Source organism: Gambusia affinis, linkage group LG20 (genome assembly GCF_019740435.1).
Source record: "Gambusia affinis linkage group LG20, SWU_Gaff_1.0, whole genome shotgun sequence".
NCBI classification, from domain to species: domain Eukaryota; kingdom Metazoa; phylum Chordata; class Actinopteri; order Cyprinodontiformes; family Poeciliidae; genus Gambusia; species Gambusia affinis.
In genome coordinates, this window is record NC_057887.1 from 14873752 (window position 1) to 14891389 (window position 17638).

The following is a 17638-nucleotide window of genomic DNA, read 5'->3' on the forward strand; positions in this document are numbered from 1 at the left end:
CTTTCCCTGTGCTTTGTTGTGTAGGTGACGATCTCTGTGGACGGGATCCTGACCACGACGGGATACACACAGGAGGACTATACCATGCTGGGCTCTGATGACTTCTTCTACGTGGGAGGAAGTCCCAGCACAGCGGACCTTCCTGGTTCTCCCGTCAGCAACAACTTCATGGGTTGTCTTAAAGAGGTGCGATGCATGCTTAATGGTGCAAATACACACTCAAATTGTGATTGAAAACTGTGATAGTGGTGAAAAGATGTAGCTCAAAACAATTCAGACCTCTGGCAGATTTTAATTTACTTAGAAACTGAAATTTAAAAAAAAAAAATTCTCTCATGGTTTTTGGTAAAAATGCAAAATGCTAAAAGACATTGTCAGTTTACAAAAGCAAAACTGGAAATCCACATCAAAATCTTTCCCAATGCCAGAAATGGCTGCAAACCCCCTCCCCCCACCCCACCCCTGAGAAACTGGGGCACCAATGAACTGAACATAAAAGCAAACATATGGAGCCAGAGAAAATTAGATCAATGCATAATAATATGTTGGAATGGCCCAGTCAAAGTTCAGATCTAAATCTACTTGAGAACCTTTGGTAGAATTATAAATTTAAGTTCACTGTCACTCCCAATCCAATTTGACAGTGATGGAAAAATAGATGGATTGCAAAAATGAATGAAAAGAAAAATTTTGGGGCGTGCTGTGGTGGCATAGTGGACAGAGTGACCCGCGTTTGGAGGCCTAGAGTCCTCGACGTGGCCGTCGCGGGTTCGATTCCCAGACCTGGTGACATTTGTCACATGTCTTCCCCCCTTTTCTGTCAGCCTACTTTCAAATAAGGGACACTAGAGCCCACAAAAAGACCACCTGCAAGGGAGATAAAATAATAATAATTTTCTCCCAATATATGTGCAAATATTTCCATTACTAAAATAAAATTTTATTCATTTCCCTTCCTCTATACAGTTATTCTCTGTTTTGTATTGGTCTATCATAAAAGACCATTAAAATGCAGTGAAGTTTTTGGTTGTAACAAAACAATATGTGAGAAAGTTCTAAAATATGAATAGTTTTGCAAGGCGCTGTATTCCTCATTTATTCTCTTCATTAGAAGTAAGTAAACTATAACTTTTCAGCATAGCCTGTCTTATATTATGCTTTAATCCTGCACAAATTTAAGTTTTCATAAAATACTTTTTTTTTCTTATGCTTTGTTTCCTTCTACTGCTCTCCCCATTTCTCTCTCTCTCTCTGTCACGCAAGACAAACATTTCACACACATTATCTTCTAATACGCACACACCGAAATTCTTCCATTTGGCAGACTCACACAAACAGTCCCAGACACACACAACCCATCCAGCATCAGACAGAATCAGTGATGAGTGTCGTTGAGGGAGAAGATACAGCACTAAGCTCTAACATGCTAATTAGCTACGCCACAGAGACGCTCCATCCATCCGCTGTGCTTGAAATGGGCCACAACGCCGCAGCAGCAAAGACTAGCATGGCATACCGACGTGAACACACAAACGCACACAACATTATGCCAATAAATGTAGTCTTTTGCACAAATTTGCCCGAAAGTGCAGAGAAAATTAAAATGATCAAACCAAAATGAGTGCACCTTTGAATGCAAACCACTTTTCTCATACATCGTCTTGCTTATGTAATACACAACCTGATTGAGTTTCCCTTTCGCTCACAGGATTCACACAGAGGCATAAACAAACAACCCAACAAGCCGACAGATGATGTGCCAAACAGAGAGCTATCTGTATCGGCGCTGAATGCTCTCTGTGTTGCTTCATTAAGACTGATGGTGTTTAAACAAGACCGCCACAGTCAAAGGGAACCCTCCACTGCCAAATTTGCATATTTAATACAATGATATGATAATCCATGTGAGCAAATTAAGATGTATGCAACAAATCACATGCGTGAACAACCGCGGCTATAACAATTTTAAGCATTCGATGTGCCGTAGGCTCACTCTTCCACACAAACACGCTCCCACATGCTAACACCACTTTGCAGAAGTTATTATTTTCAAGAGTCACCTTAGTATCACTGCAAACACACCCAAATGCCCCTGACGAACAGTAAATGAGAAAACAGCGGTGGAAAGTCCGTGTTGTCGCTCAAAGGTCATATGAGAAGATCTGGTTTATTAAAGAGGAGCTTGTGTGAGCTTGTCCCTGTCAGCATCAGAATGCTCAGCACAGCCACACTCTTTACACTCATGCGGCTCAGCGATAATGCAGACTGTGTCGAAGAAGGGGGAACGAGAGAAAAGCAAAAGCAAAGAGGATAAAATTGAAAAACCTCTTATGAAAGTGGCAGGGTCAGGATGTTTCAGAGGATTCATCTGAAAGAAGCTCAGCGTGCTCTTAAAGTTGCTGCATTTGAATGAAAATGCTAAAAACATTTGAATTGGAAAGAATGTGGCAATAGAAAAGGAATGCAGCGAAGCCTTGAGGTTTCACATATACTCTATGTACTATATTTAAATTAGTTTTTATGCAATAGCACAATAAAATGTAGACAATAATTGTGTGGTAAAAAGAAAATGATACATGGTTTTCAAATATTTTCACCCCCTTTTACTCTGATACTGTGAAATAAAATCCATGTGACTTCAAAAATCAGAATAAGTGCAGCTTTAGGCCTCAGAGGTTTGACAGGGAGCATAAGAGATGAAACAGCATCATGAAACTCAAGGAAGGCAGCATTGATTTAGATATAAAGATATCCATGTGTTAAAGTGGCCCAGTCAAAGTCCAGATTAAAATCAAATAGGAATATGTAGGATGTCTTGAAAATTTATGTTAACAGGTACCTTTTCTCCAATCTGACTGAGCTTGAGTTATTTTATAGAGCAGAATGAACACAAAAGTCAGTTTCTATGTGTATAAAGCTGGTAGAGGCTGAAGAAACGTCTCACTTTTCACAAATATCCCATTGAAAACCTCACGGTTATTCCACCAAATATTGATTTCTGAACTCTTCCTGAGTCAAAACATTAGTATTGTTGTTTCTAAATTAATATAAACTTGTTTTCTTTGCATTATCTGAGGTCTGAAAGCACTGTATCTTTTTTATTGTGACCATTTTCTGAAAAGAAATATTAAATTTTTACTTTGAATTTCTGAGACATATTGTCAGGACAATGTTAATTTTACTGAAACATATAACTTTAAATAAACATTTTAAGTGGTCTCTTAATATTTTATTTCAGATTTATGCTCAATTGTGTGTTGGGTTATCATAAAATCCTGATATTATATATACGCGTGCATTTTTATGTTTTATGTACGACTTATGTCTTCAGCTTTTTTTCAATTCATTCACTGATGAGATACACATAAGATCATAAAAAGCTTGTTTTTCACTTTCTTTCTGTAAAGGTGGTATACAAGAACAACGATGTACGGTTGGAGCTTTCAAGACTGGCCAAACAAGGCGACCCAAAGATGAAGGTATTCACTTTTAACTACATTGAACAATGCATTATCCTCTTACACACTGAACATGTGCACTTTTTTGTATCATAACCCCCTGCCATGTCCCATGAGTCTTTAACTGCAAGGAATTCAACTAAATGGGATTACATTTGTTAAAGGCACTCAACCTCTTTGGTCTTTTACTCTGTTCACAGCTGGGAGCTGGCTTCATTTCAGCCTCAGACTACAAAGGAGCCGTTTTTGGCCTTGATTTTTAGTGCTAAATGTCTCAAACCTTTTTACAGTTTAGTTTTTCTGCAACCTCCACAGGTCAGTGGTGTGGTGTCCTTTAAGTGCGAGAGCGTGGCAACGCTGGATCCAGTGACGTTTGACACCCCTGAGTCATTCGTGGCTTTGAGCAAGTGGATGGCGAAGAAGGCGGGATCCATTTCGTTTGACTTCAGGACCACAGAGCCCAACGGGCTGATGCTTTTCAGCCATGGCAAACCCAGACAACAGCAGCGCAAAGACCCCCGCACTCCTCCTACCATCAAGGTGAAGCTAACAAAGCACCACCACCAACTTTAAGCTAAAACAGATTAAAACATGAATAGCTAATCAAAAGACGATGCTTGATTGCTCGCCAATCAAAGTAAAAACCTTTGTGCTTTATGTTGAACATCAGTTATTTTTTCCCGTCCAATTAAAAATTTGAGATTGAGCCCTCGAAAATATTCCTTTAATCATCTTTTGTATGTGAACTGAGTTCTGGTTTTTTAAAGACGTCGATATTTAGGTTTTAAAATACAACTTCTAGAAAGCCATGAATCCTCATTCATATTTTTAAGTCTAGGACTATGACTTAAAAATATAATTTTTCAACATAATTGCAGGCAAAGATACAGTTTTCTCCACATTGGTAAAGATGCTAAAAGAAAACTTAAAATAGATTAATCTCTTTCTAGAGCATCCACCTTGGAAAATATATTTTAAAAAAAGAAATCTGTTAGGGTATCACACTTTAACAATTCCTCCAAATATAACTGAATGATATTATTGCAGTGATTATTACACACAGTGTAATATTGTTTCATAATTTTCTCTAGCTTTGTAGAGGATGTGTCCACCGGGAAACTGTCCACTCAGCTTTTTTCTCTGACTTTATAGATTAAAACATGGCCATGTTATGTTTCTGCATCAAAAGTTCTTCTTTTTTCATCCTTTCATAAGCTTTTAAACTCTGCTACTTATCAAAATTAGATGTGTTAGATATTGTGAATGTTATTTATAAATATATAAGTTGTGATAGATGTTGTGTGTGTGAGATGATTGGGTTACGAAAATGTTTTTTTGAAAATCTGTGTGTTTTCAACTGAATCAGGATTATTTTTGCACCGCTGAATCCAAAAATTACATCCATTTTTCTCAATCAGGTCAGATTTTTATTCTAATTTGACTCAGAGAAATCCAATCTTCTGACAAAATTGACGACATGTTTGTGAAATTATGAGTTAATTTCCATTAATATTTCTCATCCAAAAAAGGTTTTTGGTTAAAAAAAAAAAGTGTTCTGAGAGAGTGCATTAATTAAATGTTACAAACCTTGATCTCTGTAATTTAAATAATAAACACTGATGAGGGTAATTACAGGCAAATTGAACATTACATCTTCATCTCTCCTCTTGCTCATCACTCATTGATCTCAGATTCTCTGGAAATCGACCCAGATGTGAGAAGAAGTCATGCATTTTGTTGTTCATGTTGCATCCATAGTTTCTATTGTTGACCTGGTTGAGCAAAACCAATGTGATTTTTGGATTCAGCACATCAAAATGACCCTAAAACAGTTGAAAAACTCAGACAATGTCTTGGCTGTTGGCCAGTGTTGTCGGATTAGACATCTTCATTTGAGCTTTTTGCTCATGCGTACATGCAACAGCACTTTACATTTTCTGCCATTTTCTCACCATGGTGATGATTTTTATGTTAATTGCACAGGTGGATTTTTTTGCCATTGAAATGCTGGATGGTCACCTGTACCTGCTGCTGGACATGGGATCTGGGACCACAAAGACCAAGGCCATCGACAGAAAGGTCAACGACGGGGAATGGTATCACGTTGACTTCCAGAGAGATGGACGCTCAGGTAAATTTTCTCTGAAATGGGATGTAAACATTAAAACGATTTTAAGGACTTGTTGCTCCTAAATGCACCTGCAGCCATTTTATTCAAGATAGTGACCGCATTTGACCTAAAAGAGTATTTTATTTAAAACAAAAAAGCATTGATTTGTAAAACACGTTTATACAGACATATTTGCTGTATATTTGTTTTACCAAAAAAAATATACAGCAAATATACATTGTTTACGCTGATGATGAAAATACTGCTGGTTAATGAAGTATATATTTCACCTGTAGGATGTTAGAACAGCTAAATAGTTTTCTGTGTGTCTTGGTCAATGGCTTCACAACAAGATGTGATCTGATCAGCTTAGATTTGTAAACATAATGTCAGAAAAACAACTTTTAACACATTTTGACCAAAAGTCTGAAGCATTTGAGCTTTATTGCATTCTAGCTTTCCACAAAAGCTAGAATGGCTATTTTTAGGAGAAATTTGATTAAAAAAACAAAACAAATTAACTCAAATCAACATCTTTATGCCCTTTTTTTTTTTCCCCACCAAGGGGTCCTTTTTGTGGGCTCTAGTGTCCCTTTTGTCATAGTAGGCTGACAGGAAAGGGGGAAGGAGAGAGGGGAAGACATGCGGCAAATGTCGTCGGGTCCGGGAATCGAACCCGCGACGGCCGTGTCGAGGACTGAGGGCCTCTAGGCGTGGGGCGCGCTAACCTCCACGCCACCAGAGAACGCCCCAACATCTTTATGCCTTTTTAATGTCACCATACTGACTTTTTAACATTTCTCCACTAAATTGTAAAATAAATTAATACAAGTCGTCCATGATAATTTTCTATAGACAAAACACCATATCAAACAAAAATGTGGCTAATTTTAAAGAAAAGTCTTCTTGGTAACTTTAACCTATTTCTTTAAGTGTACTTAAAGAGCGGCTTGGAAAGACCCAAGATTTATTTTAATCAGCCTTGCACTTGTGTAGCTATTGTTCTACCTCTGTGTAAATTATAGACTAAAAGCCTTCAGTAGAGGCTGCCAGTGTTCTTGACAGGGGTCTTGTTTGAATGTTGTAACTGAACAAATGTCTGAAAATAAGGGAATTAATGATTTATTGGTGGCACAATATTGAATGTAGCACTTTTAGCCCAGCTGGAGTTGGCAAATATAAAGAAAAAACCAAAACAAATAGTCACTCTCTGTTGTAGCGCCATCACTTCTTCTTAGCATGGGCTTATTTAAATGGTTTTATATGCTCCAAAAATAAAACACTATTAGTATAAATATGTAACTCATCTTCTATTATTACTCTGTTCCACCACAGAAATAGCCAAAGTCTCCTATCCGGGGTCAGCAAAAACATTTGACTGCATCTCTGACCCTTTTTGTTTACTTCAATTGACAAGATTAATTAGTTTTAGGCTTTAGAATAAAACATAAAAAATGTTTTAGAGCAATTAAAATCAAAGCATTTGTGTTACTTTATTCACTATAACCACCATCTTGGAAATGCTTAGGTTAAAAACAGAAATTTCAGTAGTTAATTAAAGCACTAAATCCCATACTATAGCTGAAAATGCAAAACAAAAAATATAGTTCAGCAAATATTTGTTTTTAACAATTAAGCACTTTAACAGTTGTTGAATTGCACTGTATACTTACTAAACTACTGTGAGCTGAAGCGAGTAATCGGATTAGTTGTGATGAATCAATATTGAAATAATTGTTAACTAATTTAGAAATAGATTAACCATCTGATGAATCAATATTGAAATAATTGTTAACTAATTTAGAAATAGATTAACCATCTGTGCAGATTCAAAAAAGGTCATTTTGTGAAATAACAACACAGTCACACCTGTGACTAAACCACAACTGTACAAAAAATATGTACATTTTGCATTTAAGATGAAAAAAAAACTTGGTCTGTAAATATGCTCAACCCAGAGCTTCTCAAGTGGCATAATTTTAGCTTCACCGGGTTCAAAAACTGTAAGAAAAGCTAAATTTTGTCAATAAAAGGTTGTTTTTTTTTTACTCAAAAAAGGATTTTTATTATTTATTTATTTGCATCTTTTAATGTATTTATACTATTGTTTAAATAGGCTGAAGTGGTTAAATAAAAAATCTGAAGCATTTGCCTTTGTAGGAAAAATTTAGCAATTTTTAATCAGATAAAAAAGGCACAAATTTTTATCTGCCTAATATATTAATCACCAGAGTAATCAATAGAATAATTAATTACCAAGATAATCTTTAGTGTCAGGTAAGCTAATTAACTAAGCTATCAATACTTTGGGTTAATAAAGTATTTTCTGTTTGTTCATTATTAAAATAACTTAGGTCAATGAACACTCGCAGAAAGTGAAGTTATTGAATTATTATTACATTTTTACTCAGCACATCCCACCTTTCAGGGTGATGACTAAGGCAAGTGTAGTTTGGGATTTTAATTGCCTCTGACTATAACAGTGATGTGTGGGTGATGATGAGGAAGAGAAAGATTGACGCTGGTGATGATGACTCTGTAGATTGTGATGCGAATGATCACGCTGAAGGTCAGCACAGTTTTAAAGGTTGTTTTGATGTACACAGGAACCATCTCGGTGAACAGCGTGAGAACGGCGTACACGGCTCCGGGGGACAGTGAGATCCTGGACCTGGATGACACGCTGTACCTCGGAGGACTTCCTGAGGATCGCGCCGGACTCATTTTCCCCACAGAGGTTTGTGTGTGGCATATTTAATTTCACAGCAGAACAGGAATCTTTTCTTCAGAGAAGACGTTCAGATATGATGGATGAAGCTAAATGCCGGTTAATCCTGAATAAAAAGCTTGAAGGCCACAGAAGATTTAAGACTGGGCCATATATTCACCTTGCAGCAGGACAAAAACCCTAAACACAAAACCAGAGGTACAAAGAGAGCGTAGATTAAAGAATTTTATGACTGCGACTTCCTCTGACCTAACTCTGTTTAACTCTAATCAAGAATCAATGGCAATAATTAAAACATTCTCTCTCCTTCCAATTTAACCGAACTTCAGAAAAAGGGCGAAACTTTCAGTCTGTAGATGTACAAAGCGCAAAGCCTCAAAAAACTTGTAGTTATAATTGCAGCAAAAAATGGTTCCACAAAGCATTGACCGGGCTAACTACAAATGATCAGCACACTTTGAGAACCATGTATCATTTTGTAAAGTAAAATGCACTGAAGGTTATAGTCGTAATGCTAGAAAAATGTGAAAAAGCTGACATTTTGCGAGGTTCTGTAGTTAGTTGATTAACATAAATAATTAAAGTTTATTTGAAAGAAAATATCCGACTGGAGTCATTGGAGACTTTATTGATCCACCTGCTTTGTAGTGTTTTATTTAACTTGCCTCATCCAGTTGGCAAACAAGCAAAAATAGGCATTTTCGATTTTTCTCAAATCACTTTACCAATAGATAATTATTTGTCTGATTAATTTTTAATTGGTTGGCCTTTTGTTGCTCCTTTTTAGAGGTTAAGCTTTGGGGGAAGAAAATAGTAGTTTAAGCTGTGCAAAGATGTGCTGCATCATCTAAGGCGCATATCAGGTGATTCTTTTGCTGGATAGCTTACTCAGATTTCACAGCAAAGCTGCATTTATGCCTCCATTTATAATACATAACACAACTGGGCTGATACCTCAAATAAGGCAATCTAAAATGGATACAAAAATCCACCATATCAGCTGAAAAACACTGTGTTCTAGGCTCTGCATTAACCAGAAGTTGATTGATGATGTGTGTTTTTCTTTGTGGCACTTTGCTCGCATGTGATTAATGGCAGAATTAACCATGATGGTTCTGATAGATCCACAGTGCTTTAAAGTGACGCCTTCTCCCACCTGCAAAGAGTCCCAACTTCATGAAAGAAGCTCATTATTTCTAGGTAGTTTATGCACAGGTGATGAGCAAAAGCGAAGAATTGGTTTTGCCATCTATTATTTGCTTTTTCCTTGCATTACCATCCTGCTACAAATTCCTACTCCTTGGTTTTCAATCTACTTTGCCAGATCTTCTATTTATAGTCCGTGGATGCGTTTAGTCTCTCTTGGCATAAAACTTACCGTAAGATCTAATGTAATGTTTCTCCAAAACTCGTTTAAAAGGTCAAATCACCCCTGCATGAAATATTTGTGACCCTTCGCAACTCTGATTTTCACAACTGCTACAGATACATGACAATTTTTTAATTAATCTTGATTAAACCTCATTACATTTCATGTGTCAACAGGAGTAGAAATGCTGACCAGATCATAAAATGGTGTACAGAACCACACCGACCCATTCATTAAAGCTCTCATCTTCACATGTACAAAAACAACCACACAAAACATATGACAAAAATATAGAGGAGCAATACCCCTAACAAGAACTGAAACATGTTTATAAATATGCATAAAAAGAGAAATGCATCACAAATAAAAAAAAATTATTATTTGTTCTTCAGGTGTGGACAGCCCTGCTGAACTACGGCTACGTAGGCTGCATCAGAGACCTGTTTGTGGACGGGCAGAGTAAAGACATCAGGAGGCTTGCTGAGGCCCAGCGGGCAGTCGGAGTGAAGCCTTCGTGCTCCAGAGAGCTGCCCAAGCAATGCTTGTCCAACCCCTGCCAGCACAACGGCAACTGCAGGGAGGGCTGGAACCGCTACGTCTGCGACTGCTCCGGTACTGGATACCTGGGGCGCTCCTGTGAGCGAGGTGAGAATGACGAGACGCTAGTGAGGAAGATGGTGAGAAATAAACTCTTCAACTGGACTCTTGGCAGGCTATTGTCACGCTCGTCGATGGCAAACTCTCTTTTTCACAATAGAGATGAGTCAGATAACTAAAAACAGCCTCTAAACACAAACATTTTGTGAAAGATATTTCAAATGTCGTAATGTAAAATGCAGCCGTAATGACAGATATGTCATTTGTCATCCTGAGAATAATGCCTGTGGAATGAGTGACAGAAGACGGATGATAAAGGGCGGAAAGTCAGAAGTAGTCCTAGTCAGGAATACCCTCATCCACAGTCGAAAATACATTATGATCATCAGTTATACTGGGCCGTAAAATCTTTATTCATTATACCTTTGAGTTATGCTTTTATTCCTTTAAAAGCCCCATCCTAGCAGATTACATCAGAATGACAGTATTCGCTCTGATGTGCTAAAAAGCCACGCTCATAAAAATTTATGGCAGATAAAAATGTGACTAAAGTCCTTTTCAAATAAAAGAGCTGAAATGGAGTTTACCCTCAACTGCCTCTCTTCTGATGCGGAGAGGAGGGCAGAAGAAGAGCGCAGCAGGTAGGGGCAAATGCTATGCAGGCATATTGGTAGACCACTACTCAAAGTGCTTTATAGAAAATTACATAAAAAAATAAATACATGAACAGTAAAATCACATTTAAAACAAATTAATAGATAAGAAAAGATCAATTTAACTGTATTCTGTATATATCAAGTGCTAAGGAGCATTGAAACAAGACGCTGCCTCTCTTTCTTTATTTCTGGTCCTGTGAAGACTGAGCGGTCTCTCCTGACCTGAGGGGTTTAAATTAAAGATTATTGACCAGTAATTAGATTTCAAAGTCGACCGTTTTCAAACAGGGAGCCGGTGCAGTTACTTAAAGTCTGCTGGGATCTATTTTCCTGTTGTTAACAAACAAGAAGAAATTCTGACTCATTCCACTAATTGATGTTTCAGACACACTTTGTGATTGCAAAGGATTGTGTTTGTGTCCTAATTAAGAAATGCAAAGTTAGAAGAGAGCTGGCCGTTCTTCATAATCTGAGCTATGGGGAAGATATTAGATTAGGGATCTGCGACTTGTGGCTCTGGACCTTCCACAATGACTTAACAACTTTGGCAAAAATTAAAATGAACTATTTAATGTTTTTAAAAACAGATGCAAATTTGTTATTGTTTTTTAATTTATTTTTTTCGAGTATATATGCACTGAATTTTCACAAAAAATGACACTAAAAGTGCCAATAATATGTTTTTAGATCTGTTTTCCTTGTCGTTAAGTTTAAATGTGCTTATTTTAAAAGAAAATGTACATCTTTAGAACATAAAAATAAATATATTGAAGTAAATTTGTGTTTTCCAAAATTATGTAACATTTGCAAATCTAAATAAATTTCATTTGGCTGTCCTGAGAGTAAAATGCCAATTTAAGTTGTAAAGGTTGCAGACCCTGGATATTAAATAAAACTATCCCGAGAATTAAGCTTTGAGGAACCCCAAATGTGATTTCTGATTTTTTATTATTGCTAAATGAGATAAAGTGGTTCTTCTCTGCTAAATGATAACCTTAACCAATTTTGCACACAACCAAGTCCTGCTCCAATCCACTAACTGGTATGTTTTGATCAAGTGTGCTAATTTTGTTGATATAAAATGCTCAGCAGCACAATAATGGTAGTAGCTCTGGTTTAATCTCTTTGGCTGAATCTGTTTTTATATTTTATTCAAAAGTACACATTTTCTGTGTTGGAGGCAGAGTAGTAAAATGCAGGCAGAGAACGGAGAGGAAGGAACAAAGGTGAAAGAAAAGTGGTGGGAGGAAGCAGAGCTGCAGACAGGGCTATTGGACGGCTATAGATGTAGTGACTGGGAATCGATGAGAGAGGAAATGTGCAGAAAGCGGGGAGCGGGAGCCATGACAGAGAAGGGAGGAGAGAAGGAGGCGGAGGATTCACCAGGTTGGAACCACCATATGACAGACTGTGAGATGGGAATAGAAAATCTGCCTGAGAGGGAGAGAGTTATGAGAAAAGGTATGAGTTCACATCGAAAGCGAATCGACAGAGGGACTGATAGAGGCCTGTTGGAAGAAGCGAGATGGAGTCAGACAAGAAAAAAAAGAAAAAAAGGACGAAATGTTGTTTGTGTCACAACCAGTGATGCGTCTCAAGTGATGATTGTACTATCATCTAACAACAGATATAGTGCACACAAATGCACACAGGCTTCCTGAAAGGTGTTGATATGAAAATGTTTTATTTCAGAGGACAAGAATCTGAAGCGAGTCCTTCTCTCCTGTTTTCCGTTGCTCTTTCTTCCTATCTTTATCTTTCTTCATCCCTCTCTGTGTGCACTGAGGGGTCACTAACTGGTGGTTCAGTGGATTGAGGAAGCACAGATGGAGAAGCAGATGGAGGGAGTGATTGCCCGTGTTTATGCCTTCTACCTGCGGTTTCTCCATCCCTCTTTTTTTCTTCATCACTCTCCCACTCTCTTTGTTATCCCCCCCCTCTCTCTACTTTATTAAACAAACAGTTACTGTGCTTTGGCACAGAGGTTCTTTTAATTTCACCACGTATTTCGAGTTTCATCTTGCCTTTCTTTCATATGATGACAGAATGAGTTAAGAGAATAACAAAAGAGTATAAAATACTCAATTCTGGGAATGTAGTAAGTAATTAAATAAAATTTAAATGTATACACTATTGCTATCTGTTCCACTATGCATAAAAAGCTTCTTCTCGGTCGCAGTAGTAAGATTTCACAATGAACAATTAGGAAATAATCCTACCTTTTGATTCAGGGACATATATTACGTAGGGAAACTTATCCCGCTTTTGAAAAACTGTTGTCAAAAAAAAATCACCAGTCTCATAATTATTTCTTTGAAATGAACGCAACTAAAGGAATTCAACTGAAGGAATTTTCTAATTTATAAATTTCCAAATTTGAAGTTTCTGTTTCAGTGATTTACACTTCTCTTAGCCACTCTTTAAAATGGGAAAGACAAGAGCACATGCCGTCTAAGCAAGGAGGGAGTAGTATGTAAATGTTTTGTTTTTACTGTGCCTCCTACCACCACTCTATCGCTCTTTCCCTTTTTATCCTACTTAGTGTCTCTCTTCTTTTTACCCACCTCTAATTACAACTGGTTTAGAGAATAATTTGAGAAGAAATGTCAACAAGAAGAAAAAGAAATGTTTTAAATAGGAATCAAATTAGCCCTATTAATAATTTATTCATATGAATGTTTAATACCTACAGTGGCCTCTATTATTATGGCACCCTTGATAAAAATAAGCAGAAATCATTGAAATAGCCCTTCTTCATTTTCTGCAGGTGCAAAATAATCTCACACTGAAAAATATTTGACAAATTTTACTTTAATTTGAGTAGATTTATTCAGTAGAGAGAAATAGTTTTTAACAAAAATGATTCTTTCTTAGATTGATTACAGTGCCTAGGAACCTTTATTTAATAATTCAGTTTTTCAGGGGTAGAACTATGACGTGACACAGAAGTGTGTCAATATCATGTGCTTTTTCTCAACTGATCTGTGGAGCTTCAGTGGTTTATTTTGCTAATATAAACTATTTTTAGAGGTATTTATAAAAAAAACAGATGTAGTTACAGTAACTCCAAGCAGGCATAACCACAGTTTGACATCAGGACAGAGCAGGTGATACCTGAAACCTGACTGGACCAGAAAAATCTTTTCGGTTTTTGAGACTAACGGTATATCTACCCAGATATAGATACACATAAAGTAGTACCACCAACACATTGAGGAGAGAGAATACATTTAAGACGATATAGCATTCTGAATAGAAATAAAGGAGTATATAATCCCAACATCCAGATTGTTGGGATTAGTTTAGAAAATGGAGGGCATAGTTCATACAGGATCACCAAAGTTGAGAAAAACTGATAGAGAAAACTTTCCCTGGGTTGATACATCTCGACTTCAGCTGCAATATTCAGATTTTAAAAAATCAACATACAAACCGAGATCAAACCTTCCTGGTACCAATGACATGGTTAGTATACATAGATTGTTTTACAGGACTTAAACTTGTTACTTAACATATCATCTATGGAAATGATTGATTGGGATCTGCTCACCAGAGATAAGGTTAGACAGAGATTAAGATATAAAGCCATATGTTGCCTTAGAGTCACAATGAGGTCCTTGACACCAGGGAAAATATTGGATGCCACTATCTTTGTTCCTCATTCTTCCTGGTATGAACCATTTAGTGGAAGCTGCAGCCGTTTAATGGTTTGTGACACAGCCAGTGTGCATTTTGCTGTCGCTTTCTTTTCCATTTTCTGGCATAAATAGACCTGCACTCTTCCTTCTCACTGACTCTCCATCCCCTGTTTGGCTGGTTGTGAGTCAGGTGCTGTGGTTTGGAAAATGTAGTCAGCTGTCTCGCTTATCAAAAATGTATGCACGTGTGCGCCCGAGTGGGTGTATGTGTGGCTGTTAGTTATGTTATCTGTGATAAAACAGGCCAACCACCTTCTTTTTTTCCGTCAAGTTAATGAGGATTCATTTGCATTTTAGCCAAGAGCTTTGCTGCCTCTCCCTCGTCTTTTTCCTCCCTTTCGTGCTCTGTCCTTATTTTCTCTCCCCCTGCTCTCACTTTACTAAACCCCTCTCTGTTCACACTTAAATTCACTCACTTATTCTGACATGCACACACACACTATCTCTCTCTTTCCCTCCTTCTTAGCTCATCAGTATTCATGACGCCTTACTCCCTTCCTGTTCTCTTGTTTGGTTTTTTTTTCTGTTTTTTTTTTTTTGCCTCAGTTTCAACCGTCTCCCACAGAAACAGGGTGAGCGAATCCAAAGCATAAATTGCGTGGAGAGATATATGGGGAATGGAAGAAGGAGGACAGGAGATAACGATGCAGATGCATGGAGAGCGCATGTAGTTGTGTGGATGTAATTGTCCAATAAAAACAGGGACTCTCGAAGGTAAACAGTTTAGCAGTTGGGGACTGGCCTCAGCAGGGGGCAAGGAGAGAAGATTATGAATATGCAAATGAGTATGCAAAAGACATTAAAGTGGGATCACCTGAGCTTGTTACATTATGACTCTGGGGTCTGGGATGTCAGCGGCGGTGGCTAACACACTCGGCACCTTGCATTTTGATTTAAGCGGATAATGGGGCCAGACAACCAGCTGCAGCTATTTTTGCGCCCTCTCCTCCAAGGCGAGGGAGTGATGATGAATCAGGGTTGGGAAAGTGACGGGATAATTTTGTCGGAAGCAGGTTTTGAGTCTCAACATGTCGCGACGGGGGAAATAAGGGAGTGCGGCAGTACCGAAACATACTTTGTCATGTTTAAATCTGATTCACTCTTTGTCAGAGAATGCTTTTGTGCCTTTCTCTTCCCCTACCTCGTGTTTCTTCCCCCCTCCGTCAATCACCGCTCTGCCGTTTCTCCGTTTTGTACGTTTCCTGCACAGATGCGACCATCCTCTCATACGACGGCAGTAAGTTTATGAAGGTGCAGCTGCCTGTGGCGATGCACACTGAGGCGGAGGACGTCTCGCTACGCTTTCGCTCGCAGCGGGCCTACGGCATTCTCATGGCAACCACATCCCGGAACTCGGCAGACACCCTTCGTCTGGAGCTGGATGGCGGCCGAGTCCGACTCACTGTAAACCTAGGTACACCCAACCGCACCCATACGTACACACACACACACACAGCAGAATCTTACATTTTAATTACCTGTCAGGGGAATGCAGCTGACACCAGCCTCATGGCTATTTCCTGCACAGATTTATATGTTGAGTAATAATTCTGTCTTACTTTTCTGAACAAATCTAGAAAATTCAGCTGTATCTGTGGTAATTTGACTCATTCCTGACAGAGTTACAGACTTTGGTAGGAATTCAAATTTGTTCCCTGGTGAAGATCTATAAAACCCTTCAACATAAATTCATCTTTTATTACAGTGGCGCAATCCCAATTATGTTACTGCTATAAAATCCAACCTTTATTTTAAGGACGTTTATTCAGTGGAAACCATAACTGTTTTTAGCAAAATCATAAACTTTTAAATCTTAAAAGACGCTCGTAACACTTTCTACGTATTTTGTATCTGTGGGCGTCTTGTTAAACATGTCTGTGGTGATTCTTCTGTATGCTGTCCAGCAGTTTTTAGATGTGCCACAGGTACAAAACACTGGAATGAAATTGCTTAATCACCTCCTCCTTGTGTAGATCAGTTCTCCAGAGCCTTAATGACCTAATTATTCTGTTCAGGTGTGGTGCAGCAGAGGCACATCTAAAAGTTGCAGGATACCGGCCCTTGAGGACTGGAGTTCGACACCCCTGCTCTAGAGTCTAGACCATCAAGTGTTCTAACTGCTATAGTCTGATCTGAATCAAGTAATGAGTCTAGTTAAAGTTTCAGCAAATTTTAGCAAATGTGATGGAAGCTCAGAAAAGGGTTTTTTTTATGGCATGGTGTCCAAACAAAGGTTGCTATGGATACCAGTTTTTACAGTTCACTAACAGTGAGCTTTGGAGATTCTTTTATAATTTATTAAAATGGTCTCACTGTGAGTGGTAGCAAATTTAATTTGCGTCATGGATCATAAGTCAGCTTCTAAAGTTATCACACATCTGCCTTAATTGGATGCTGTTTTCTCTTGTCTTTCCCATTTTGAGAGGTGGCTGAAAGAGGCTGACCTTTGTTCCACGCAAATTTATATCCCAGGGAAACAGAAAGTCATTAATTACTAATTAGAAGTTCCTATTTAATGTGCATAAGTATAAAATAGAAATGCTTCAGCTGCATATATTTTAAAGCTATTGCTAGCTGAAACAATAATTGTACAACTGATTAAAAAAAACAATATTCATCAAATCGACATGCATTTATTAAGATTTTTTCCCTAAATGAATAAATGTTCTCAAATTAAAGGTTGGTGCAAAAAGAGTTTAAGATTTAAACGTTATCTTAAGGTTGTATACACACCTTTACCAGGGAGGTCAATTTATGTGGACCAGAAGTGTATTTTATCATCTGTACGTTGCTCTCGGTGTATAAATACACACCATACACACCAACAAGTACAGTCGAACAGAGGGTCAAGCCTTGAGCTGCATTCTCTCTGCTCACTCCCAGCAGACCTGTGCATCCCCAACATCCTCAAACTTCTCAGAGCAACAACATACAACTAGTTAACTTCACACGTACAAGCAGCTCATTTTTCTACTTCATTTCAGTCTTAGTTTGCACATGAGTTTAAATGCTTACACAAAGT

At 37.9% G+C, this 17638-nt stretch overlaps 1 protein-coding gene across 18 annotated transcripts in view; it reads left to right on the forward strand.

Moving 5' to 3' along the window:
* nrxn1a (neurexin 1a) overlaps positions 1-17638 on the forward strand; it is an 86551-nt gene that overhangs the window by 32734 nt on the left and 36179 nt on the right. For all 18 annotated transcript variants that reach the window (XM_044103823.1, XM_044103814.1, XM_044103825.1 and 15 more), the window contains 7 exons: positions 25-186; positions 3408-3479; positions 3774-3998; positions 5442-5589; positions 8175-8305; positions 10058-10310; positions 15827-16030. In XM_044103823.1, coding sequence (XP_043959758.1) covers positions 25-186; positions 3408-3479; positions 3774-3998; positions 5442-5589; positions 8175-8305; positions 10058-10310; positions 15827-16030 — 1195 coding nt within the window. The remainder of the gene's footprint in view (positions 1-24; positions 187-3407; positions 3480-3773; positions 3999-5441; positions 5590-8174; positions 8306-10057; positions 10311-15826; positions 16031-17638) is intronic.